Genomic DNA, 27,758 nt, shown 5'->3' with positions numbered 1-27,758 from the left:
TAATACAAATGCTAAAAGCATTTGACAAGGGAACAAAAAAGCACAAGCAAGCAATGATACACAGATGGATTTTGGAACTAATGGCCAGAAAGTCTATCAGAAAACTACTTTCAGCTGGCCAATATCACTGAGGGAGCAACTTTTTCCTGGACTAGTTATTATCTCTTGCACCACCTCTGTTTTGTGTCTCAGCCAGTAGTAGTCCCAGATACAAGCATGCAATATGGCAGCACGATGTACAAACTCCAAATTCTGACATCTCTAAATATCATGAAGGCCTCGCAACTGGGCATCAGCACAGGAACAACTTACATGACACACAAGGTATGACAATGGTGTCCACATTTTCTCTGTGGTAGAACCCACAGGAATAACTGGGACCCTCAGTTCTGGAATGACCCCCAAAATCAGCAGATCGTAGGATAATTTAGATTGGGTGGGAACTCTGAAAGTCATCTCATCCTTCCTCCTACTCAGAGCAGGACCATTTAGATCACATTGCTCATCTTCTAGAGCTCTAAATATCTTTAAAGAAGGAGATGCTACAACCTCTCTGCAGTCCATTTGATGTTTGACCACCCTCTTATGGCTAAACAACAAACCTGAAAATCATTAAATCAAACTGGAATTTCCCTTGTTGTAACTTGTGTCCACTACCCCTTATTTACCCCTCATTGTACTCCTTCCAAAAGCAGTTGGACTTTGTCTTCTCTATATTTTCTTGTTAGGTAGACAGCAGTAGACATTTCTGCTCAGCTTTTTCTTGTTCAAGCTAAACAAATCTTGTTTTGTCAGCCTTAGTACACCATATTTTTCATTCTCCTGACCTACTGGCTCACTCCAGTATGTCAATGTCTTTCTTGTACCAGAAGTCCAAAATTCATCACAGTATTCCTTATGTAGTCTTACAAGTGCTGCACAGAAGGGAAGAGAAGCAGGTTCTCTAAATCAGCTGACTACATTTTTGCTAATATATCCCAAGATGCTGTTGGCCTTCACTGCAATGGCGTACCGCAGATACACTTGTGCTCCATGACCCCAGATCCTTTTCTGCTGAGCTGTTCACTGGTCAGCCAGAACCTGCCCACAGGTGGGGTTGTTCCATTTCAGGCATAAGACTTTGCATTTGCCCTTACTACATTCTCCTTCAATTCGACATAGTTTGTTTGAAGTGATAACAACATGCCACAAGCCTGACTGCAATGTGGCAAAAATACATCCAACACTAGGTTCTTCCAGTCCTTACAAAAGATCAGCTGCTAGATAAATTTTTAAACACGGAACAGAGACATACCACTATTGTCTACCAAGAGAAATTCCTTTGTTTTCTGTTGATTTGCTAACTTTTCTTGGTTGAAATAAAAATTAGGTCTCGAAAGTAATTAATTTTACTTTCCCATATCATTCTGCAATAGGCGTTGTACTGCAGAATCTTGCAGTAGCCTCTTACCTTGGAAACAAAACAGTCTGCTATAGCAACAGGATCATTTTCACAGTTTTCCAAATCTTGCAGAAGTTCACTAAAACAAAGAACAGAAAAATCCAAGACAATTATTTCACATCTCAGAATAGACACACACATATACCCTAGAGCCAGACACTTCCACTGTTCATGGCAGTGATACCCAAAGCACTTATGATGGAGGTAGTCCAAAAAAGGTTACTAGAAACCCTCTGGCTCCCCTGCATAGACCTTCCATTTTCCAATGAACTGGCCCACGTAAACAGACTTCTTTGTTTCTTTTCAGAATATAAATACACCATCTTATAAAACAGGGTCAAAACTGGACTGAGTCAAACATACAGTTCTGGTTCCTAACGCATAAAACACAACAGTATCTTAGCTCTGTTCAGTGCTACAGCCATTGCTCCTCTCCCATACAGATAAGACACTCAGATTTGGATGTCCACAGCTGCACTGTATCTCCACATGTACCAAACATATTTTTTTCTTATGCACAATCAAGCTGTTACCTGCACATGCACAGAAATTCCAGTTCTGGTACCACAACGTGTGATCAAAATAAACAACTGCTTATCTTTTTTGCCAATATGATAAGTCACATTAATTGACTTTATATACGCTTTAATTGATTCTAACAAATGGTGGCGTCATAGTAACTGCAGCACTGGAATACTTGCTCCTGTCAAAAAACTAATAAAGTCAAGCGACCACAAAACTTTATGGTCTCTTCCTCCTAGGTATGAAGCCATGTAGAGAAGCTTTCTCTCTGGAGACAGATGAGCATGCTAGGAAAATGGTATTCCCACATACTTAAACATGCAAGTCACCACAATGACCATGGACTGCCAATCTATGCAAAGATGAGTGCCTTTCTCCAGAATGACTGCTCTTCTATGAAACGCATAGTGGTGTAGTCAGAGGGTTGTTTAGCTTGTACATCAGCTGACACAGTCAAACCAAACAAAATTTAAAACACGCTGAAGCACATGCCCTGTCCTATAAAGATTTTGTATGTTTCAGTAGCTTGACGTGACTGAGGTGGATGAGGAGCTAGTCCGAAAAACACGGATGAGAAGCAGGAATGTGTTACATATACAAGAAGAACAGTAATAAGTTCACACAGGAAGATTTGTCTACCTTTAGTGGGTCTCTTCACTGAAGAAAAGTGGTGAGCCAGGAAAAAGTTTTCTGGAAGGGAATATATAAATTCTACATGCATAAAAATAAAATCTAACTGAGAGGATTTTATATTTTTGACATGCCAAGCAGGAAATGAATTCACTATAACAGGAGCAAAGCAATAATGGAGTATGTTCACTATCATATGAAATTCAGTTCTGGAAAGCCAATTCAGTGAAAGAAAGAGTTCAAGCAGCAGAAGAAAACCTCAAAGGTCTCTCGTTGATCCTAATATTCTTTAGTCTTACTGAAAGATGTACTCAGAATACCAACAGGAAAAAAATAAAAATAAAAATAAAAATAAAAGAATTTTCTCATCAGATGTTTTTTCGTTTAGTGCTACTTCTCTCCCAGTTCACAGCTGGTTCCCTGAATGAGTTTTGCATAAGAGTTGCTAAACTTGTATCTAGGGAACTACCCTTTTCCCTTCTAAGCAGACACAATTTCCCTGTGTAAGTAAGAATAGGAGTAAAACAGAAAAATTTCCTGACTTGTTCTTTGCTCCTGTAATTACTGGGGGAAGGAAGGGGAGAAATCAGTAATCAGTCACATTGAAAAAAAGACAGACAAAGAACTTAGGTTAGGCGGTCACTAAGCCACTCTGTATAGCAATAATTTAACCTCCACACCTCAGATTTTCCCTTCATTAAAATAAGAATAAAAATATGACCCTTGCTTGATAGCCCACATCAGTGAAGATCCTTTAAATCAGCAAAAGAAAGAAGCTGTAGCAATGCTGAGCATAACCATTAATTATAACAGCTGTTTCCACAAATGAGTTTTGGAAATAACATCAAATACACTGAACAAGCTCAGCGTATTCCTGTAAGTAGAGGTTCTCCTGATGTTTTAGAATACACTCAATTGCCATTTTGTTCCTACTGGTCTCCTTTAATACTATATTATTTTTCCTGCATGATACAGTAATATTGCATTTAAAGTTTTCATATATTCATGCAATGGGTCCAGGTTTATGCAGTAAATGTGTTGGTGGCTCGTGTCTTCAGCACAAGCACAAAATGTAAGGGTTGTGCTTTGAATGATTTTGTTAGCTGTACTGCACTCTCTTTTGTCTCATCTTGCAGATGAGACAAAGAATGGGATTGGTAAAAGCAGCCTGCCACTGTGTAACAACAGCGAATCTGCGAAAAACTTAAAGAAATCCCTATAATAACACACTGACGTGTGAAAGAGAGAGTTTATAATTATGCATTTAAACACCTGACAACAGAAGTAGTGGAGAGAAAGCAGAAGTTCCCTTCACCTGGGTATCCAGATGTTTTACACTTTCCACAGATAGTAATGGAGCTCTTAGCATCCATGGTTACTTATGCCAATGGCCCAGGCAGGAAGGGAGCACAAGGAAGCACTGGGAAAAAATGTGATGCTCTTGCAGCTGAACTGCTAACAAGACTCAAGCTGAAATACATCACGAATGCCAGTGCTCTTTAAAACCATGAACTAAATTATGCAGCTTGGGTTGTTATGGTCTGGAAAAATGTGATCATCAATAGCTAATGATAAGTCCTTTGGGATGAGAGAGGTAAATGTAGAAAGACAGACAATTTTTTATGAAATGAACTTGTTACCTTTACAAGTCAAATGAACATAAGTCTCATTACACTATCTTTTAGGATGTTCTGACATTTTGGAGCATGAATTATTTTCAAGACGAAACACTTAACTTCCCCTCTCAGTGGGTAAAGACTGTTAGGTCCGTATGAAGATGCTGACTACAGGAGGTGAAGAGGAATAAGTTAAATCCATTTACAGGTCTGTAGATAACTAATACTTGCACACAAACAAGTTATGCACTTTTTCATTGTATTCATTGTATCATCACCACACTATTTTAAAAAAGACCCAGGATTTTTTCATCTCGTTCTTGATCTGAATTGGTGAAAAAGAAAGATGATAATGACAGGCATCTCGGATGGGCCAGCTTTGGTGGAATAGAAGGAACAGAAAGAGGCAGAAAGGGAACAGCATTATTTGTCCTGCTGAAAATTTCACCCATGATGAAAAACAGTTGCAGTGTGCAGCCTAACCATAAATGCTAACGTATTATCAAAAAAAATCATTATCATGATGCCTAACAACATTCAAAACTAAAAGGGACATAGCAAGCACAATCTGGTCCTTGTGGCTGAATAATTTCATTATATAAAAATCTAGAAAATTTATCTGAAGAGTTCAGATTTTTACTAAAAAAAGATATAAATTATACTTGATATAATCACACTGCTACAAATATTTTGTGACAAAAACTAGTATCTCCACACTCAAAAAAAATTCCTTTTCCTTTAAAGGCGAGCTCTTACAGGTTTTATGAAGGCTCTTCCCAACAAGAAGTCAACCACTGCCACCATGAAGCTCAGAGCAGAGGAACTGCTGAAGATGGCAGCTGTACCGAAGAGCCCTGCACAGCATCTGCGTGCTTCAGTAGTCACTGATGGACAAAGAGCGTGCACGATCTCTGTTGGCAGCAGAGGTTTCAGCTTGGCCTCTCTTAAGACCGGCTGAGTGTTGGTAGAAGTATGAACCTATGCATGTTTCACCACAGAATTCCCATTTCAGAATGAAGTCACGCTATTGCGAATTTATCCCAAATCGTTGCTGGAAAGAATCTCAACAGGAGAGGCCAGAGAAGTAAGGCAGCAAATGATGATTTAGAGGATGCTTCCCCCTTCCGAATAAATCAATAAATAGTGAGGGAGCTTCTTCCAACAGATGGAGAAGGACTGGTGGAATATGGTCAATAATTCTACTTTAAGAAACAGCTTTCCAAAAAGAGATCACAAAGGACTAGCAGTTAGCATCCTGACTATCATTTCTGCTATTCAATACAACACCTGACAAAAAGTCATTTCAGTAAATGGCATTTCTCACATCTATACAGGCCACAGAAGCCCAAGATTAAAAAGTTTCATCACTGATTAATCATCACATTCAGAGTTGAGAAAAACATGGTCATTCTGAAACTATGAAATCATTCTCACAAAAAGCATCTGAAACTACTAACTCAGAACTGCCAAGTGGAACTTATTCAAAGGTAAAAATAAACGAAGAGGCTATAGAGTATGTTCAGGACCCAGAAGCTACATGCCAAGTTTCACACAGGAGGGAACTTTATCCTTGAAGCTATATTAGGATCTACAGTGCGTGTTGACTCTTAAAAAATCTCACAATTTCCATGTAGAATTTTGAATCGTGATGCCTGAAATACATTAGCAATTTACTAGAGGCTTTGGACAACTTTCCAGTGAGATTTAACTATTCTAACATATCTATCCCTAGGAGCTCCCAAATTATTATTATTTTTTTAAAATCTTTTTTTTTTTCTTTCTTTTAACCTCTGGAAATCCTTTTTTCTCTCCCTCAAATCATTTATTCTGTATCATGATTAAAAAGGTACTTTTATTCAGTAATATTTGCAATGATGCCTATATAAGTGTGTCCCAACTACGTACCCGGCTATTTCTCTGGCTTTGAAGGATCAGAAAATACAATGGCCACGTCTGTTTTTTTTTTTTTTTTTTTTTTTTTTTTTTTTTTTTTCCCATCCTGTGACTATTAGGAAGCTCACAGTCACTGTCTCATGGCTCTAAAACACAGGATCAGACTACCACTATGTATTTTCCATCATGTTAGATATTCAATCAAGTCAGAAGTTGTAGCTGAAGCAGGACTTAGCAGCTTTCCTGAAAGTGTATTTCCCATACTGTGCTGTAGATGCAAGACTCAGAAAAGGATTTTAGGTTTCAACTTTGTCCAACATCTCTAAATAATCTACCTCCACTCTCCCCTTTGATGCTGAACAGTGATCCCCAGCAGCAGAAGCACTTTAAAATACTTTCCCATGATGACAGAAAAATACTAAAGAAGCTCTTTGACAGGGGTCCTTCACTTCAGAATCCTCTTTTTATTTAAGGAAATTATTTGGTGTTCTTCAAAGATTACAACAGTTTGGGATATCTTTTGTCAACTACAGTAAGGCTAAGACATCTTTTACAGGAATAATGGGACATAGAAGACATGGGAACTTTATGCCATTAGGTTTGTTGCATTGATCACATGTTCAGGTTTTCCTTAAATACTGAGTAAGTTAATTATTTTTTATAACAGAGGATTCAGTCAAAAGTAGCAGTAGCATGCTCCTAAAACTGCAGATACTGCAGATCTCACACAATCTGGGACCAGCTATAGAAGCAAGAGAAATTTTACTTGAAGTTCCCATTATATGCTAGAATCCCATTTGCAGAGTTTCAGAGAAGGCTGTAAAGATACCTAACAGAAGTATTCAATACATAGCAAGGTACTTGAACACAGCTTTGATAAATTATTTCAGGGAGTGCCTAGTAGTTTAAAATGTTACAAAAACCAGATATATGTCAGTACTCCAAAGGACCTAATATAATAGGGATAAAATATTGCCTGTTTAGTGAGACAAAAGTTTAATTCATGGTGGTCTTGCACTAGGTTCAGCTGGAGCACAGAGCAGGTTAGGTTTATATTTATGGAAATACCCAGCATGAAAACAGAAGTAGTAAATGAAGACCACGCTTGATTCATTAAACCAGCAGCTACATAATCTGATCTCAGCAAACCAACCCAGCTGAGAATCAAATACCATTTCTCAATTTATATATCTTGGCTGTATTACAGTGATAAAAAACTATTTACTTGGTTTGCTCCCTCCCATCAACACAGGCTGCTTCATTTAGTGAAACACTAATTTACCTGTTGAAATGGTAGATATCCCGTATGTTTCCAAACAAGGCTGATCTCTCTTCTGTCCCCAGGGACAGCTTGGATTGGTCAGTGATACAATCGAGGTAATCCTACAAGAGAAATGAGAATGAAGCCTGTAGACATTTCCTCCTTTTCTAGGTCAGTAAATGGAGCTACCTTTTATTGTTCAAGATGAGTTCCTTCATATCAGTTTCACATTATTATTACAGTAAACCCTTCAGTAGCCTCACTGTGAACAGTCATTCTATTATGAAAGGTAACAGTACTTACCTGTTCACTGAAACCAAGAAAATAACAGAAGACTGAATGCTAAGTTATAGTCCTTAGACTGGACAGCCAACATTTCTCTTGCTACTGATATACAAATGTATTCAGATTTCATTCACAGTGACAGCTTAATTGATCATTTAACTGGCTCAGAGACAAAAAAAAAAATGTACAAAAATATGTACAAAAAAAAATGAAGAATGTCATTTAATAGTCTTAGTAACAGAAAACCTATATAATCAAGAACTGAAAACATAGAAACAACAAGGGCTCAGAAAAGCAAAAACTACCAAAAAAAAATCTTTTAAAACCGTAGCTGGAAAAAAACAAACACACACAACACAGAGATTGTAGAGGACAGAAGATCCCAGAGTATATACACACATGCAATTTAACCAAACGTACAGTTACATTGCAAACTACTGTGGTATATGTTTTAGCAAAGACTTTAGCAAATACTTTCACATTTACAAGAGTGTCTCATCCAATGGCTTCAACTGAATACGAACAAGAGAACTAGAAAAAAGATCAGGCCAGCATTGTTCTAGCAGAACAACTTTCCCATTTCTCCCCCATTTTGATAAGAGCTCAGCTCCCAGAGCATCACCTTTCATTCCATTGCTGCTTCAGTGTTAAAATTTCCTCAGCTAAGGGCAAACAAATCCACTGGGCTTTTTAACTAACTTCAACTCATAAACCAAGAAACCCAATGTGCTGCCACATCCATGAAGAAATTCTGCTAGAGGATGGAAAACAATAAAAGAAAAGTGAAAACAGCTGAAACAATGTGAAATAAAAATAAATAAAATCCCTTAGCCTGGGGTTAGACAATGCGGTGTGGCAACCCACCAAAAGCAACACAGCATTCCACTGCTCGGCAAGGAAGGAACCCTGTGAAACGTCAACTAGACCATGAAAACTTCTAAGATGCAACTGCGTGCCAGAGTCATAAAGAAAAAAATATTACACAACACATGCACTGGACAAGATTCATTCTCCGAAAATCCAAAGACGACAAAGGGTTTGGATCAGACATTGATCTGACCTTTGGATTTTAGATGCTCTTGTTAGGATGGTTATGAATTACAGCACTCAATTCTCTATCCCCATGTTCTTTGCAACTGAGATGGTGTAAGCAGAGTCACAGGTCCTAGTCCTAACACTCAATAATCCACATTTGGTATTTGGTTACCAAATTAAATCTACCCCTCATCACCACCAAAAAAAAAAAAAGAGTTTTGTTGTTGTTGTTTGTTTGTTTGTTTTTATTTTTATTTTTATTTTTTTTTTTTTCCAACAGGAAGAAAACAAGCATATTCAAATGCAACTTCAGTGTCTTTAAGAACAACAACAAGCAGCAGTGGGCAAGCAAGTAGGCACATCCCAGAAAGCCTTCTCATCTCTTCTGTGATGGACATCTGTACTGTACCTTCTTGCAGCCTCCTAGTCCCAGCCTGTCCTTGAAATGCATTTGTGCAGTAAGCCATTGGAATGGCATCCCTGGGACTGCCTGAATTTGTTTTCATTTCATTTATACTCAGATATTCATTTTAATAATATTCATTTATACTCATAAGCTGTAGATGAGTAAAAGGTTTGGGAATTCTGGTGAGGCAGGCCGGATTGCAGCATGTAGTATGCTAGCTCAAAGGCAGTAGATGATAGTTTCAGGGCTACTCCAATGACAGCAATAAATAACTTTTTCTGTCCACTAATACAAATGTACATTTAACAGTGAAGAACAAAAGCTCCAGCGGAGCCGTGATTCTCCAAAAACATTTGAGCATTGCAGGAGCACTGTAGCATCCTTAGCTAGTGTGGTGTGGTGTGTTACAGAGGAATGGAAATCTCACAGTAACTCCAACTCTCAAGTAACTCCACACAGCCTGTTTATTGAATAAAGAGGAGTTTCTTTCAAACTCCATCTCAGAATGGGTTTCTTAAAAAACAAACAAACAAACAAAAAACAGTCCAGAGTCTTTTTTTTTCCCCAGTATTGTAGACAGTTTTAAAAGCATAACCTCCTATATGCTCCTTTTGTCCTCCAATCCCATTTTTCTCCACATATGTACATGTATATTTTTCTCAGTCTTTTACCAACTTTTAGCAAGAAATAAGGAACCGGGCCCTTTCTAAGGCTCCTGCCAAGAAAAAGCCTGCAGGTGCTTTGGCAGTTTTCCAGCATTCCAGCAGCATGTGCCAGGATCAGGTTATCCCACGCACGCACAGCTTGTGCTCTCTGCTGCGAAAAGTTCCCCGAGACTGCACCTCTAGCCTCCATGTCCTCCCAGCATCAGATCAGAAACAAACTTGAAACAAATGGCTGGGTTTTTGCTTACTTAGGGTAAAGGGAGACAGTTCTTCATTAAAAATGCTCGGATGCGAGGATGGCGGTTGCAGGCCCATCCTCACAAAGCGGTCTGACAAAGTCCGGGCACGCTGCAGCAGCAGCACGTGGCTTGCAGTGACACAGCAAGTGGGACCTTTCTGGTTATATTGCTTTATAGAGTATGTGTGCTCTCATAAAGTTTCATGAACTCATCCGGGAAACTGATGCAGTATCGGCATATAGCCTTCTGCAAGGACAACAGCAGGAGCAGATCAAAGCTACCCCGCCATGGGGTTTTTCCTAATTATTTCTTAGCAAGTGGTACTTTACCCCCATGGTAGTCACTGCAACCTCCTGCAGCATATCAACAGCTGTTATCATCTGAAGCCATAATGAAAGGTTTGGAGCTAGGAGATAACAGAGCAGGCTGCAGCCATAATGACACGGTGCAGAAATCAACAAAATTTATCAGAACAGAGCACCGGGCTTATTCGCTTTATTTGTTTCTTGTCAGCATCTACGGACCTTCTGTCAGCACCGAATGATTTGTTTATAACCTTTGCCTTCACTGGTGTTTTATTGCTTCTCTGCAGTTAGAGCAAAACATTTAGCTTACTTTATAAGAGAAACAAAAATAAATGCTGGTCTCTTTAGATTGATTTATGGAGCAAGGTTTGTTCTAATCACATTGCACAATTTTTCCACCCTATTTCCTGAATCTCTCCACAGACTAGAAGAGGCTTGCCGAATGGCTCTGCCTCCCTCGCTGGGTTTGACATTCTCCCCATTTGTCTTTCATCGCTCCGAGTCTATCGGGAAGAATGTCTGTTAGGAGCTTCGCATCTGATGACTGCCTCCTCCTCTGCAATCACCTGAGAAAGATCTCCAGAGGAACAAAATGATGACAACACTAACCTCTGAGGATAAAACAGTAATTGTACGAATTGGAAACGAGAGAAAACTGTCAAGAAAAGAACAAAATGAGCAAAAAGTTCTTTACAGATTGATTGAAACTATTTTTTTTTTCCATGGCCAAAGGTCAGAAACGAAATGCAAATTCACATGGGACGTTTTCATCTAGACACCTATTATCCTTTGAAAACAGGCCCCCGCTTAGCTTTAAAAACATAATAAAAGCTAAACAATAATAAATATTATTGTTTAAATAAATTGTTTATTGCCAGACATTAATGTGGTAATGTTAAAATTACATGTTAAAATTAGAAATGTTAACATAGTAATGTTAATGTGGGTAAAAGTGACATTACCTTGTAAAATATTTTTTCCTGCCCTGAAAGAAACAATTATATCTTCTCTATATATCAAATATATCCTCTACAGAGCAGGAATCTGCACGTATGAAAATCATTAGAGATAAGCAAGAATGTTGAAGGAGTAGTGCTGTTGCATGTGCACACCTTTACCAAATGACACATGAAATACTGTAAATCTGAATAAATATCAATAACAGGAAAAAGTAACAATAAAAAAATCTTTGTATTCCAGTGCCTAAACACAGGCTGAAGGAGAACGCAAGGCTGCTGTACATCTTTAGACTTCAACAACATGTACTTGACTCAAAAGTTGAGTACTTTCACCAAGAAAACTCAGTCTCTGACCAAAAAACGCCTAAAACCAGGTACTCATCAAAACTCCAGTGACGTCTCATGCTGCAGCAGGAGGAGGAACATGCATTATTAAATCAAGCTGGACCTGCATCCAGGTTGCACAATACCATCGCTCAGACCCCAGTTTTCTGATATTCCCTACTTCTGTACTACCAGAAAGGCAGCCCCTTCTCCTGAATGCTATACCAACCCCCTGAGCATGTCATTTGCCCAACTGCCCTCTACCCAACATGATGACAAACGGCGCAGATCAGCTGGTTGTGGACAAGAGGAGCCACTGACATGCTCCAGCAGCCTGGGCTGCCGGCATTATGTTCCCACACTGCTTTGAGGGAAAGGCTGTGGGCCAGAAAGAAAACACGCTGCAAACTGGATCCCAGTTGTAGCCTGCTAGCTAGAGCCACGCTGACCAAACCACAGCTCATCCTTGTAGCCAAAGAGAAGGTTGGGCAACTGCTGCTGTACAACAGTAACTGCTAGAACACGCTCCATGCTGCTGATTACAGAGGTAATTATAATCTCTACCAATGCCCCTTTTGCCTGATTTTTTTTTCTATTCCTTTTTATTATTATTTACTTCATTTGTGGATTTATCTGGTAAGTACAGAAGCATTGTCTGAATGCCTTTTGGGGAAACAGCATACTATCCACGACAGGTGGCCGAGGACACAGTGCATGTCAGAGCAGCTCTTCTCAATTACTGAAAGTACAGCTGTAACCTGCAGAGAGAAGGTGCACTTGGAAACAATCCCTATGTTGCCTTCTCAACCTGCTTCCTTTGGCTATATCTGGCTGAGGACTTAGAGATTTAAATCAAAGCCCTCTCCTTGCCATATCAAGGCCTCCTGTCAATATTTCTCCTTAAAGCACATCACTATCATTATTGCTATTACTTTCTGTGATAGAAGATGATAAATCCATTATTTTAGTGTGGGTCTCGTAATCTGCACAGTGGTTTACCTGGAGACCCCTGTAGCAAAACTTTTCATGCAGCCAAAATTAACACTTTTCGGACTGCTTTCTTCCCTTCATTTTCTGTCTTCCATGTTCTTCCACTTTATTCTCTGCAAAGGGTCACGTATCTGTAGGAAGTTTCATTTTGTCTGAAATCCTCTTTCTATTCTGTGAGTGAAAAAATGCTTGCTCAATTGCTCTTAAAACTATTTCCCAGCTGCCAGTCCCTTTTCAAAGCCCTTGCTCTCTTTAGCCTCACCAGAGAGCCTAACATGTTCTCACTTGGAAGACAGAAACCCATACCCACCAAGATAATTAGCACCCTAACTCCCTGCTTCGGGAGTTCCTCTGCCAGAGAAGCAGGAGCAGCAGCAGCTGTGCTTCAATGCATTACCTGTTTGATTCAACAGAGAAAGTAGTAACTTTTCAATTTTTTTTCTGGGATGGTGAGGATTTGCTAGCTTGCAGAAGGTATCTGCACCTCCCATGAGTAACACAACCACTATCCTAGGCTGCAAGCAACACAGTCATGTTGTCATGCGATGTCATACAGATAAATACTTATATTTCATTAATATAAGCCTTTTTTTTTTTTTTTTTTAACTGTAGATGCAGTTTGATTACTATAAAACCCTGCACTTTATTTCTGCCACAGATGTTACATATTAATGTCACCAGTAAATCAAACTTTAAAAAAAATAAAACAAAATCTTGTACTGTCCACCATATAGCGGACTTCTCTACATGCAAAAATGGAATTAAATAAAAAAGGAAATTTCTGTGAGCATATCTTTCTACCTTCTACATGTACTTTAAGCAGAAAGTGAAGACTTTTATTAGTAGCAGTATTTTTACAGATATCTGAAGCAGACAAATCCAGACATAGGCCAAAGCATGAACAGGTCTGAAAAGACAGCGCCTGCCTGGGGCTAAGCACAGCAGGGCACAGCCCTGCCACCAGGTGACCACCAGAGCCAGGGGCTGTGTGAGGAAAACCCGGGCTCAGAGCTCTAAGCAAAGCCACACAGCCTCCTCTGCTCATGCCAGCAAAGAGAGCAGAAAGGTCCTGGGTGCCGGGTACCTCCTATTCCCTTATTTCCCTTCATGTACCCTAGGACTTTGAATGTAAAACTGACACTTCATGCTGGGAGAGAGAGTCCTGCCATTGTGAGGATCTCAGCTCCCCACAGCCTTGTCCGTGGGCTCCCACGCAGCCACCCCCATGCTGGAAGCAATCTAACCCTGCTGTCAGGGGAGAAGGGCAAGGAGAATATATCCCACCGCAAACAGCCAGCAAGCCTCTGAAGAGGAATGGTAGAAGTAAACCCCATGTTTTATACAATCCATTACTACGTGTGGTGTGTGACTGATCCCCTTCCTCTCTGATTTTCACGCAGAACAGCAGTCTCTGAAGTGGCAGAATGCTGCCCTGCTGATATCAGTCCTCTCCCCAGGCACCACGTGGATGGAGGTGGTGGAGGAAGCTGTATAAACTCACCGTTGTTTATGGCCAGCTTCCTCGGCGTAGCCAATTCACACATGCAACCGGCTTACAGCCTACAGATTACAGCAGTAAAGCTGGCGTGGTGATCCAGTAAGACGATACTGCCCACTGACTGCACGCAGCAGGGCAAAGATTGATGGGGAGAGCACTCGTGAGAACATGATATGAAGAAAGACTAAAAATAGAGAAGCGCATTTCAGTTTTCTTTCCACTGTTGAACACTGCAGAGTAAGGTGACCATGACAGACTTCTTGCATTTTCCACAGTTAGGGGTCTACAGGATAGGATGTTTACAGAGCATTGTATCAACTTTCACCTACAGAACAAAAGAAGGGTATTTTTTTCCCTCACATCACTATTCTCAAGCAACAGATTTTCTACAACCAACATGCCTCCCTCCCTCATCTTATAGATGTTACAACACCGCCTCATTTGCAGATACTAAGGACGGGAAGTAGTGACCTCTGGTAGGTTGCCTTGGCTTCTTCTGCATGCATGGAAAGCCACAGTGGGAGTACGTGTCAGCCAAAATTAGCTGTGACGAATTCCTGAGTCCTAACACTATGCCTTGCACCTCTAAAACATGCTCACTCGTTGGTTTTGACTGTCTGTGAGCAGTTGTGCCCATAAGCATGCACAGGGCTGCATACAACGTCTGAAAATTTCTAGGGCATGTCAATGTCAACAGTGCAAGAATCAGGAGACCTGGTTGCAGGACCTCAAGGATAGACTGTTTTCATGGATTTTGCCTTCTTAGCAGAGGAGAATTTTTGCTTGAATGAAATACAATCGAAGTTTAATAATATTCCCCTGTTCACCTGCAGGTATTTCATGCCAAAATCTCCCATCCTAAAAAGACACCCTGGAAGGCAGTCTGTCAATTAAATCAAGGTGTAATTTGATAGGGATGCGCTAAAAGCACTCATAATGTGAAACTGGGATTCATGGATCATGCACAGACAAATCCCCTAAATCGTCCATCATCTCTGAAGATGATATGGGTAAGTCACTGGGAACAGAAACTCACATGTAATGCCACTTACACACTTCAGCACACTAACTTATTGAAGTCGTAACCCACTGATTAAAACCACGTTCCATGTGTATCTTCGGGTATCAGCAAGCACCAACTGATAAATCACAGCTACAGGAATTTTGCCCAGAAGCTGGCACTAAGAATTGCTACTCAGAGGTATGATAAGACATAAATTCAGAGAGCAGATGGAGATCATGGGATGATAACAAATGCTATCAGTAGTTTACTGACATGTCATTGAAGAGCTATGTGAGGCCCCCATCCAACTGGCTTCCTAAAGATATAAGGAAATAGAAGAAATAAGCTACAATAGTAAGGAAAGACAAATGAAAACATTAACCAGCAGTTAGGATGTCAAATGGTTTGTAGTCGCTAGGCAGATGAAGTAAGTACTCTGCAAACTTCTGTATCAAAGTCTACAATTGAGGCTTGACATCATCAGAATAAATCAGCAGCAGCACTCAAAAAACTAGTGTTTTTTTTTTTTTTTTTTTTTTAAAGAAAGTATCATCTAAAGATGTGCAATGATTATGAATTCTAAAAAAAGAAACTCAAAGTTCTTCTGGATATTTACGTTAATCCTCACAACAGTGCTTACTCTGTCTGACTATAACCTTATTAAACCAGTGTCAAGCAAAGCGCAGAAATTTTATAAGGTGTATTTAGTCCTTGAATGTGGGACACAGCTGGGAAAGGAACCTAAATCTTATCCTGTTGACTATTGCCTGTTACACAAGCTGTCCTCAGTTTGTACAGTAAATGACTGTTGCCAATTTTTTAAGGTGATCTTGATATCCCTGCTAGTTAAATGAGGCATTCCAAAAGAGAAATATTAATTTTAAAACACAAGAAGGGAAACTGCAACAGTCTGTTTTCCAAAGAATGAAAATGCAAACCCAGCATGATGAAGAAAATGTGCACACATCCTAAACATGCATTTATCTTAACCTTAGTAACCACACGATTCCCAGAGATTTATTGATAGATTTTATCAGTAATATATGAACAGCAATGAAGTGGAAGGTTATAACAGTGGGTGGTTTCCAACTGAAAATGTAAGAAAGCATCTTATTTGCAAAATGGTCTTCTCATGAAACCACAAAAAATTGCAACTAGCACCACACCTTAATCCATGGGAGTGGTGAGAAGGAAAAAAGAGTGCTATGCGGTCTGTTAAGCCTTCAGGTTTAAAGGGCATGGGTTACTAGAAGAACACAGTTCACCAATAAGTAATGTTTAATAATGATGATAAAACAAATTAAAAATGCTCAAATATTTTCATGGACCAGAAGGGTCATAATAAGTTATTAAAATTCCAGAAACCATGGGCTGGCGGCAGTCTCAGTAGTTAGTTTCAATTTAATATATCGCTTCCAAATTTCAGAATTCCCTTACAGAAATCCCACTCATTGTGCAAAAAAAAATACATCATCTTATTAAGCACTTAAATATTTACTGAGAACTTAGCAGCATAAGCCCACAACTCCTCTTCCCTGCCTCTCAGCTCTCATCCCTACTCCTCCCAGTTGTGCTGCCTACCCTTGCCAGGCTTTCTTGCCTGGAGCCACCATGCTGCTCTTCAGAGCTCCCCATCCACTGACAGTGAGCAAATGGCAGCCACAAGGCGGAGGTTAACAGGGCCATCTTTTGTAACTTTCTAAATGACAACAGGGCTCTACACATCTCACTGAAGAGTAATATAACCTCATGGTCCAGCCTCAGTCTTGTTAGAGGAACAAAGTTTCATGCTGAGGTTCCTTTGCAGACCACATGTGCTCCTAAACTGTGCATTCTCTATTTAACCTTTTCTTACCTCCCCCCTCCAAAATGAAAAGAATAGAGCTTTCCAGAACAGAAGATTAATTTTCACCCTTTTATTTTATTCATTTGCATTTACAGAATCACAGAATTGTTGAGGTTGGAAGGGACCTCCAGAGATCACCTAGTTCAACCCCCTTGCTCAAGCAAGGTCAGCCAGAGCATATTATGCAGGATGGCATCCGGGCAGGTTTTGAGTATCTCCTGAGAAGGAGACTCCACCACCTCTCTGGGTAGCCTGTTCCAGTGCTCTGTCTCCTGAACTGTAAAGAAGTTCTTCCTCATACAGCAATGAAACCTCCTGTGGTTTAATTTATACCTATTACCCCTTGCCCTGTCACTGGCCACCACTAAGAAGAGTTTGGCCCCATCATCTTTACATGGCCCCCTCAGGTATTTGTAGAGATTGATGAGATCCCCTCTCAATCTTCTCTTCTCTTGGCTAAACAGGCCCGGCTCGCTTAGTCTTTCCTCCTGGGACAGATGCTCCAATCCCTTAATCATCTTTGTAATCATCTTTGTAAGCATTTAGAAAGCATACAGGAGGCTGCAGACAGCAGAGCCCAGAGATGTATCCACTGCTGAAAGACGAGTCCACCAGCAGCTGCAGTCAGGCTTTTCAGCCATTCTTTAGCTTGCTGGCACAGTAGCAGCTATCACTGCTGCTCATCTTCCACCCACAGCATAGAAAAAACTCACAGTGCGTTTACTGACACCTCATTTAGAACCACAGCCTAACTCACTTTTTTGTGCTGTCCAAGCAGAGCTGACCTACAACACAAAGTTACAGCTATATATTTGTACTGCCATGATGCACACAGCCCATCCATACACTAAGGCTCTGCAATGGGTCTCTGACTCAAAAAGTTTCTACAGCCTTGGACTGAGATAAAAGCTAGATGTCAAGTTCAGGTGCAGAAAACACAAGGCAATACTGACATTTTATCCAGCACCTTTCAAATACTCAGAATAAAGTATTTTTATATATCTTCTGGATAAAGGATATTAATGAATATTACTAGCAGAATTAAGACTGTGCAGTGATAATGCAGCTAAGAAAAAACACGCATCTATATATTTAATCATGATTTTACATATTTTGTATGAGGTTTGTATACAAATGGCTCCCTGTCACAATACGAGCACTTCCCTCTCACCATGTAAGCTAGGTTACTTCTGGTTGTTCACAACACTATATTCCTACTATACAACTAGAAACAAACTTTTTTTCCAAAACCCAGAATGCTTCTCACATGCCCAGAAAAACAAGTTCTAGGTTTTGTTTGCATTTGGTTTTGGTATGGTTTCTTTTCAGGGTGCATACGATCCCACATACATAGCTGGCAAAACATTTTTGTTCAAGATCTTGGAGTTTCAGAAACAACTTCATCTTAGATTATTTAAAACACAAATATGAACAATATTTAGTATATACTTCCATCATTTTTGGATGCTCCAGGATGTTTAATATGGCTCACACCCAGGAAGCAAGATGTCCACCTGGAAAACTGGACAGTCCTACTGCCTCAGAAAAGAGTAGTCTTGTCTTATTAACCATAAATATTTCTCAAAGGTAGCCAGAACAGTTTTGTTTTTTTTTACGCCTGTTCGGTAACATACCTGGTGTTGCTACTAGATACCTCACCTTTCAGCAATCTCCAGTGGAGAAAATGGTCTTGATCTGCAGACAACAAATCCAGAAAAAAAGACAACACATTGGATTCTCCAATAGAGTTGCCTTCAAATTTATTACTGATTTTTAAGTGGAACATTTTCTGCTCCAATTTATATTGATGTAACTCTGGATAAACTAGGCTGACGTAAAGAAGGTCTTTTAGATATGCACTGAGATAGTCAAGCACAATTTAGTTTCAGCTATCATATCTCAGTATTACTGGAAAATACTTTCCTTGCTTTTTAGCCATGCTTTCCCTGAGGTCAATCTGAATTTGACACAGCCTTTCCTTCATGGATGAGAAGCAAGCGGTGGGAAAATTCATCAGCTCAAAGGAACACTAACCACAGTTAAAGTTATCACTGCCACTATCACAATATTTGCTTTGCAGGTAATTCAAATTGCTCATCCAGATTTTCTCAAAGCATTAAGGACCGACTCCTAGTCAGAAAGAACAGTGTAAGTGCTAAAAGTAAACCAATCTGTGTTTATCTACTCTTTAAAGTCATAGCAAGACAAATTTCAAAGAAGGAAGAATCTCACTCTGAACATTCAAATCTGAACTGAATTAAATCTGAACTTTGCATTCTGTATGGGATATGCTCTGCAGCCGGTCCCACCAAGAAGGAGAGCCTGTTTCAAAATCATCATGCTATTAATGAGGAAATTAAAGTAAACTGGTTAAAAATCATGCACCCAACACCTGCGCTCTCTCTTTTGTGCTGGAGATTTAAGACAAATAAATGAAGCATGTCAGCAATCTTTGTCAGATGGACCATACTTGCAAAACAGCAGTGCTTATGCATGCAGCTAAAGTGTTGTTCCCCTGCTTTACAACCACTGATGTCATATATGTCATATGCTAACTTCTGGCCTTAATGAACTTGGGGGGGGGGGAGGGCTGGGAACACCATTAATTGTGAGGCCACACATCACTGCTCCCTAAAAAGGATGAAATAAAAACGATGAAAAATTCAGAATGCCATCATTACTACCTGCTGATTACAGTAATGCCTCAAAATTCAGGTTGTTTATACAAGAGGGACCAGTTCATCCTCTCACACCACAGGTAACCTTCTCAGTAGTCTTCAGTAAAGCACTCTGAAACTTCTTGAAGCACTCTGAAACTTCTCATCTACAAAATGCTCAGAAAGGACAGTGCTAATAAGAACCAGTTCTTTTATTTGATGGGTGCCAGAATGCTACAAAACAAAGGTTCTCCTCCAATAACACTTGCAATTTATGTCAGTAATCTATAGGCACTGTCCTCAGGCATGTAAATTAGCGGCCTTAATAAAAGAGATTGCAAACAGGGAGATTGAGGATAATGTGGGAACAAACTTTTGCAGCTGCATTAGCTGTATCATGATTCCTACCTGATAAGAGGAATTAAGTTTCTTAGAGCTATGCTATCCAACAACCCAGTGCACAACCCAGCAGCTATACTTCTATTGACACACCACAAGAAGTGACAATGAGCACACTGCAGTCTTAAGTGTTTTGGTTTTTTGTTTGTTTGCCCCCCCCCCCCTTTTTTTTTTTTTTAAACTAATTGCCTGAATTGTAGAAAGAGATATCCTCTAAATGCAGAACAAGGTGGCAGGAAACTTGGAACAATAAAACTCCGATACTGACTTCCTCCCAGCAGAGCCTCCTTGGAGCCTCCTTTGGTGCCACAACACCGTCAGACTTCCAATATTTCCCTTTACAAGGCTTCACCCCATCATGCAAGGAGGATGTAACTTTGTCAAATTTGCTCACCTTGGATAAAGCTTTCTACACCAGAAGCCTGCCTCCTTGCTGAGTTGTTTTAGGCAATTTCAGGAAGAGCATACCCCCAGGCCTTTTTCAGAAAGAACTGAAAGCACACTTTTCTGCTCATGTTGAAAAATTTTGTTGACCTTTCCCCTCTAAGAAGACGAGCACCCCCAGGCTGACTAGCAGGGACATGCAACATCCCCTGGCATTTCAAGGAGGGGCAGTAGCAGATGGGAGCATAATGGAGACTCTGTTTCAGAGTATGGCTTTTGCTGCCATTGTGAAAACCTCCCTGAAGTTGAACATAGATGGAGGGGTGGGGAGTGAAACCCCTCAAATTCATGTTTTCCCAATAGGAACTTTTAGCAAAGATCCTTTGTGTGTTTCAGCTCAGGACTCACTAGCTCTTCATCAGCAACTGCCATTCTTGGATGCTAAAAGCCACATCTGGTTCAGATCTGCTCCTATGAAGAAAGAACAGGAAAAAGATCGTTCCTGTGTCTCAGTGAACCTCTGCAAGTGTTCTGCAACACGGAGAAGCATGCTGTGCAGTTCCAGGCCAGAGGAGACACAGTGGAGTCCTACAGAAAGGTGGGAAGGAGAAAATGGGACTGAAGCCTGATGGACACCAGGAGATGTAGACTGAATATCAGCATAACTTAGAGGGCAGAAAAATTTGGAATGATGAAAATTATGTCAGGAGAAAAGAAAAACCTAGTGAGAAGCTGAGGTATAGACAGAGGAGAACAATGATGGGCCTGGCAAAAAGACTGACAAGCTGTGACAAGCTGTTTGAGAGAGCATCTTCAGATCTGGAAGGGAACTGTGGGGAGAGACCTGGAGGCAGCAGAGACTAAGAACATGGAAAAAAGAAAGATCAAGAAGTGATAAATCACACGAGGAAATGCGACACCATGGACTGATGAGGATGGGATTACACAGAAAAAAATGATGATAGGTGGTTGTGAAGAAGACTACAGGCAGTAGACTGCAGAGAGCAGGACTTTCTGGGTACAAAGGCTTGACTGAGGAGTCTTAATAAATAAATAAATAAATAAAGGAGTCAGGCAACAAACCGCATGGAGAGGAGACAGAAGACAGACTTCAACTAGAAGGGATGATTTAAAATATGTCACATCTGGAGTGAGAATAGAGAAACTCATTCATAAAAATGAAGTCTCCCTGACTTCAGATGCAGTTCAGTATTCCTGAAGCTCAACCTTCATTTGCATCAGATATTTGTGCAATGCACTGACAAATTATACTTTACTCTAGTTACTGGTCTTTATAGATGACAACAACTTTTTAATGGCATTATTTTACTGCTGAGTTCTTATATCACATGGCCGAGTTTCACTGTGAGAGCATATTTAACGTAACATGTCAAATACAGTCATTTTCTACAGTTATTTTATGCCATGTACAAGAGTAGGGGCTTCTAACTTCTGTGAAACACTAATGCAAAGTACCGAATTTTATTATAAACTCAGGGGAAGCATTTTACACAGGAAAAAAAGATGCTGCTTGAGTAAGTAACTCTACTTGAAGTTTATGAGTATTCTAACTCGACTGCTATTTGAAATAGTCAGGCTGGGTCCTGGAGAGGAGAAAGTCTGCAGGTTTTGCCCTGACCAGTACACCTGTCAGCATGACACAAGCAGGAAGCCAAGGTATCCGATTTCTCATCATAAACTTGCCTGAAACACGCTTCAAGCTGTACTAATTCAAAATTGAAATACTCTTAACAGATCATCTGATAGAACACACCAAACAATGTTCAGTCTATCCTTGCTACAATGCTTGCCTGTGCAAGAATCACAGCAGCATTCCTCAAAACAATAATAATTCAACTGCTCTTCCAGGTCACATACAAAATGGTTGTAGTGCTTAGAAAAGCAGTTGTTTTAAAGCATGTCCTGAGGCACAGGGAGCCAAGTAGTGCCCTTATGGCCTCCCCTCACTCATCCTAAACCAATGAAATACTTCAATTTAAAAGCTGGAGAACCTCAGTAGATCTCCAGTATCAGTTAAAGATCACATTAGCCATGTCCTTTGAGGTTAATTTCTACCTGTATCTGACAGTTTGGCACTGTTCAGAAAAAAGACCACCTGGATACTCAAAAGCCAGTCAAAATCTGTGCCTTTTTAATTTACTTTAACCACGTTGGGTCAAAGAAAACATCGAAAGAGGTGAAATTCTGTTTTTCCCCATTCACTCCATAGTCTTTTATGGGGAGCATGCTAACGCTACATGTTCAAAGGATTACACAGGTTGAAAAGATGTTCCCTAAAACACTATTGTAGGCTAACTCTTAATGAATGAGCTTCAATAAGATGAACAGTACCAGGATCCTACATGCAATTTCACACCATTCATGTTAATGGGTTGTTTGTGTATGTCTTATACACATATGTATGACTAACCCTGGAAACCATTTCCAGGCACATCAAGGACACAAAGGTAATCAAGAGCAGTCAGCATGGATTCACCAAGGAGCTGTCATGTTTGACTACCCTGATAACCTCCCATGATGAAAGAACTGGCTTGGTAGACAAGGGGAGAGCAGTGGTTATTGTCAGCCTGGATTCCAGGAGGGTTTTCAACACCATCTCCTGTAAGAGCCTCACAGGCAAGCAGTTGACATGAGTAGACAGCGAGGTGGATTGAGAAGTGGCTGAATGGACAGGCCCAGAGGGCGATCAAAAGCAGAAAGTCTAGTTGGAGGTCAGTAACTAGCAGTGTACCCCAGGGCGCAATACTGAGTCCAGCACCTCTCATATGAGGAAAGGCCTGATCAGCCTGGAGAAGGCTCAGGAGGGATCTCATCAATGCACTAAAATACCTCAAGGGAGGGTGCAAAGGGGACAGTGACGAGCTCTTTTCAGTGGCAGGACAAGAGACAATGGACACAAACTGGAACACAGGAGGCTCCCTCTAAAGATGAGGAAGCACTTCTGGTCATTGTGCAGGTGACCAAGCATTGGCACAGGTTGCCCAGAGAGGTTGTGGAGTCTCCCTCCTTGGAGATCTTCAGAAACTGCCTGGACATTGTTCTGGTCAAGTGGCTCTATGTGGCCCTACCTGAGCAGGGAGTCTGGACCAGATGACCTCCAGAGGTCCCTCCCAAACTCAACTAATCTGTGATTCTGTGTAGCTTTGAGTTGCTCCTTTCACAAGTTAATGTGACTTGCTAGATGGGGCTGAACTCCTCTACCTCTTCATATCTCTTGGCACAACATCACAACTGGATGCATGGATGTATTAAAAAAAAATAAAAATAAAAATACTTGATGGCACATTGCAGGCAAACACGCCTTTCTCTGCACCAACAAGAAATTTAGAGAGTGGGTTTAGAGACTTCAGTTTTAAAGCCATCTCAGTTGCAGAGCTGGAACATGTTTCAAAGTGCTGGAAACAACAGTGAGAACACGCTCCTTTTAAGTATATTTCCATTGTCCACAGAGAAGGTAATGTCAGCAAATCCCCATTGCTGGGAGGACAAAAAGCCTGTAGCAACAGCCCTCAGCTGGGGTCAGAGGGCAATTAAAATGGTACCTATTCATTTCTCTCTTTTTGTCCTCATGCCATCCTCAGTCTGACATTATTTCAGTTGCTAGCTCTTTGTACTTGGGTTGCTTTGCTTCTCCAACTATCCAACAAAAAAGGGGAGGGGGGAAGAGAAAAACCTCCTTAGTATTTTTAGTCTGCGTACATAAGCTGTTGTATTGCAGTCTGCTGCAAAACTCACTAACTCAATTAAATCACTAGAGTGCTCCAGTTCCACTTAATTCATACTCCCCCCCTAACTTTCCACTTCCTGGGTTTTCCCTTATTTCCTTGTATTGTTTCTCCTCTAATTATTCACTCTCTCCACTTAGCACTGGTTCATTTGCTTGTGCCTTCCTCCAGCAGCTCCCACCTTCATGTTTCCATACATGTCATGGGCAGCACTTGTCCTTCGACCTTCCTCTAGCTCTCCTTTTCCTATTCTTATCCCATTTCCTAACTAGCTGCCAAAACTTGACCCAAGTTTATTTGGAAAATAAGACAGATTGAGCTGCTTCCCTTCATCTTAGTTTGGCTCTGTACCAGTCATCTGGCTGCCAAACTAAATGGCCTCAAGTCACAGACGCCTAGATAATCAAACCCTCAAAGGCTACAGTACTCCTACAGATGTCTGCGGAGGCTTACCACCCTTCTTACAACCACCACCCTTGGATAGGTGAAGCACTGCAGCATTGCTAAGCTAACATATGGAGAAAGGAATCTTGAGAAACATATACAAAGAGGCTGCTCTGTGACATGCTTCCAGTCACAGCTCTCTCCCCTGAAACCACGTAGAGAACACGCGCAGGCTGAGGTAGCTGGCTCCCCACTGCCCTCACCATTTAGGAAGGTGCTCCTTCCAAGCCCAGGGATTCTGAACACCGTCTGAAACAAAGCCCCACTGCCAACCCCTCCACCTCTCAAATAGGCTGCTAGTGCCACGCAAAGCTTTCAAGATTCTTTATGAGATGATGTAGAAAATGACCTTTGACATTTCACAGGTAAATTCCTCAAGTTCTTTCACAACTTCATTTAATCTACATTTGCTGTAGTGATGCTTCAAGTGTTTCTAGTAAGCATTTTTTTTTTGGCCTTTCTACTTCTAAATGGCAAATTTGTTTCAATATGTTAATGATAATTTTCCAGTTTCTCAAGTTGTATAGTTTACTGCATAGGAAGACGAACAAGGGGTAAAGTTTCCAAAAACATAGAGGTCATGCCTTGTGAACAGTGACTACACATAGATATTGACTGACTTCTATAGCATATGACAACTTTTAACACTACCAAAATGTAACTTCAAGGTAGAGAAACAGCAACAGCTACAGAAACCAACAAACCTTGCAGAAAAAAGATTTCTTTGTGAGAACTTGGGGAGGGGATAACAAAGTATGCATTTGTTACCATTTGTTACCAAAGCCTTAACCTTTCTTCCTCTTTATTTAAATTTTTCATAATTTGCTGGGCAAGGGGCTGGGATTGAGGGGGATGTCGTCTTCAGCTGACTGATATTTTCTTTTGCAAACCAGCTCATACAGCTATTTAAAGCTATGTATTCTACGAATAGTGCACCAAACATACACCTCCCAAGAAATTCTTCTCTGTGGGTGGTCATAACACACAGGCATGGGTTAAGTACTTGGACTACAAACAATAGCCGAGAGACTTCATTGTCATCTTCAATAACACAAAAGAACATGACTGATGGGCACAGTTGTAAGCACATGGAGTGGCCATAACAATCCACAGAAGGACTCAGCTGTATTTTAGCCCATACTAGAAAGGGAAAATGAAAGATATTGTTGGACTGGGGATTGGACAAAAGCATCACCGCTACTAATACATGCTACAGTCACCACCCATTCAGAACTGATACTAAAGAAAACATAGTTCCCTCATGCAACAGACAAACAATAGGGTTATCCAGCAAATGCACATGCCATATTCAATAATATAGGCCAAGGACTTGGAGCGAACAGACTGCAGCTGTGAGCTGCACAAAAGGGAGACTGACAAGGCAGGAAAGAACTTGCAGAACTAGTATTTGGGGAGTGGGGGTAGGGTGGAAGAATCAAAAAGGGAGACCCTTCAGAAAAAACCTTTAAAGGGCCAAACAGGTTCTCTGCAGTTTGCTTCTTACTATATATTCCAGGGGGAAAAAGAGCTTTTTTTTTTTTTTTGGTAAATAAATGTTACTGCAAAGAATTCATCACTCTTTATTCGCTACTCAACTATCTATACTACTAACTATCACTATATCCTATCAACTGTAGGATATTAATTCTTCATGAACAAGTAATAACAGTTCAGATTTATTTAATCAAATAAAAACTAGAAATAAACAAGAACAACGATGTTACACACACACATTTATAAAGACCCTTGTTTGGGTCACCAGCAAATGCCAGTTCCACTTTCAGGTCCATCTGTTCTGCTGCAAAAGCTAAAGATATTAAATACAGCAGTATGGAACAGTTAGCACACTCATCAAGACTCCTACCTCCACAATGCTTTTCAGGTCCTGCACGTACATCCTCTCTGTTTCCAGAATCTCTTGGACAACTCTGTCTACATAGAGGAGCTTCGGACTGGTGGGCTCCGTCACCAGGGACATTGCACAGTTTTTGCTCACTCCCTTTGGTTCTGCTTTCCTCGTCATGCTGAGCTTTTTTTCCAGGCTCTCCTCAGGATCCTCTTGCTCCACAGGGGTGTTTTTGCATGGCTTGGTGCTGGAAAATCGTCTGGCTGGGACTAGTTCTAGCTTGATGGCACCCGTTTCTTTATCCTGGTTAAACAGGCCCAAGTGACTGTTGGAAACTAAGGTCATCCTGCTTCCAAAGGAACAGTGGCTGTCCCTGGAGGAAGCAGAAGAGGAAGTGGAGCTAAAGCTGACGGGACGGTCACTGTCTGATAGGTCCATGGTTTTTTTTTCACAGCAGCGGAAAGATCTGCTCTCCTGGTGCAAATCTTCCCCTTTTGTCTTGGAGTCAAGGGCCTCTGTCACAGCTGGTAAAACATCAAGAGGTAAGTGGAAGTCATCTAAAAAATAAACAGAAGGAGTGGTCTTACTGTTGGTGCTCCATGTAACTTAATTGTTGGCAACAGACATTTTTAGAGCTTTGCATACAAAATTGAGACAAATCTGTTTTTCCCAAAAGACAACCAGAGCAACATAATTTGGGGATCACATTTTTAGGTGGTGGGGATCCCCCACAGGAAGCTACTAAATAGGCATTGCATGATTCCAGTTCGTGTATATACCTATGACACATCCTGTCTTGGCCCCATGTGCTATGGTGCTGGACTTAGTGATAGCACATGCACCGTTCAGGCTCAGCAGAGGAGAGAAATAAGACTCAAAGACTTTCCCTATGGTTAAAAAAAACTCTATTGGGAAGAGACCTTGCTACCCCCAAGCAGTGAGTTGACCATGGCTTGGATGCTTTCAAAAACTCAAGGACTGTGTCATTGATACCAGACAGTACCTTCCATTTTGAACACTGCAAGGCCAACACGGGCAAGCAGAAACTGAAAGCAGTTAGTTATCAATTACCAGCTCTGCAGCTTGTACAAAAACACTAAAACCAGAATGATTTCCCAATGAAAATAACATAGCTTCTGAAAAAAAGAACTCCCACAGGAAACAGTGCTGCCAAATAATTCTGTTTTCTACTGGGAAAATAAGTTTTTCTGAATCTGTACAGCTCAAGCCAGAATATTACCCCTCGTTGAACTGACCCAAAGCTGTTTTTCCTATCAGTGCAATAACAAAGTAAGATGTCTGTCTTCCTGTTGGCACATCAAATCTAGTTTCTTTTTATTGACCATATGCCCTGAAGGACATGG

General features: G+C 40.6%; 1 protein-coding gene across 2 annotated transcripts in view; it reads right to left on the bottom strand.

The window, feature by feature from the left end:
- Window positions 1-27,758, bottom strand: part of PLEKHG1 (pleckstrin homology and RhoGEF domain containing G1) — a 135,574-nt gene that overhangs the window by 25,427 nt on the left and 82,389 nt on the right. For both annotated transcript variants that reach the window (XM_032183730.1, XM_032183731.1), the window contains 3 exons: window positions 26,413-26,951; window positions 7,385-7,485; window positions 1,451-1,520 (listed from right to left, as the gene is read on the bottom strand). In XM_032183730.1, the coding sequence (XP_032039621.1) occupies window positions 1,451-1,520; window positions 7,385-7,485; window positions 26,413-26,951 (710 nt within the window). The remainder of the gene's footprint in view (window positions 1-1,450; window positions 1,521-7,384; window positions 7,486-26,412; window positions 26,952-27,758) is intronic.

This window comes from Aythya fuligula, chromosome 3 (assembly GCF_009819795.1).
Source record: "Aythya fuligula isolate bAytFul2 chromosome 3, bAytFul2.pri, whole genome shotgun sequence".
NCBI lineage: Eukaryota > Metazoa > Chordata > Aves > Anseriformes > Anatidae > Aythya > Aythya fuligula.
Note: the sequence above shows the minus strand (reverse complement) of the source record. Positions and strands in the feature narration are given on the sequence as shown.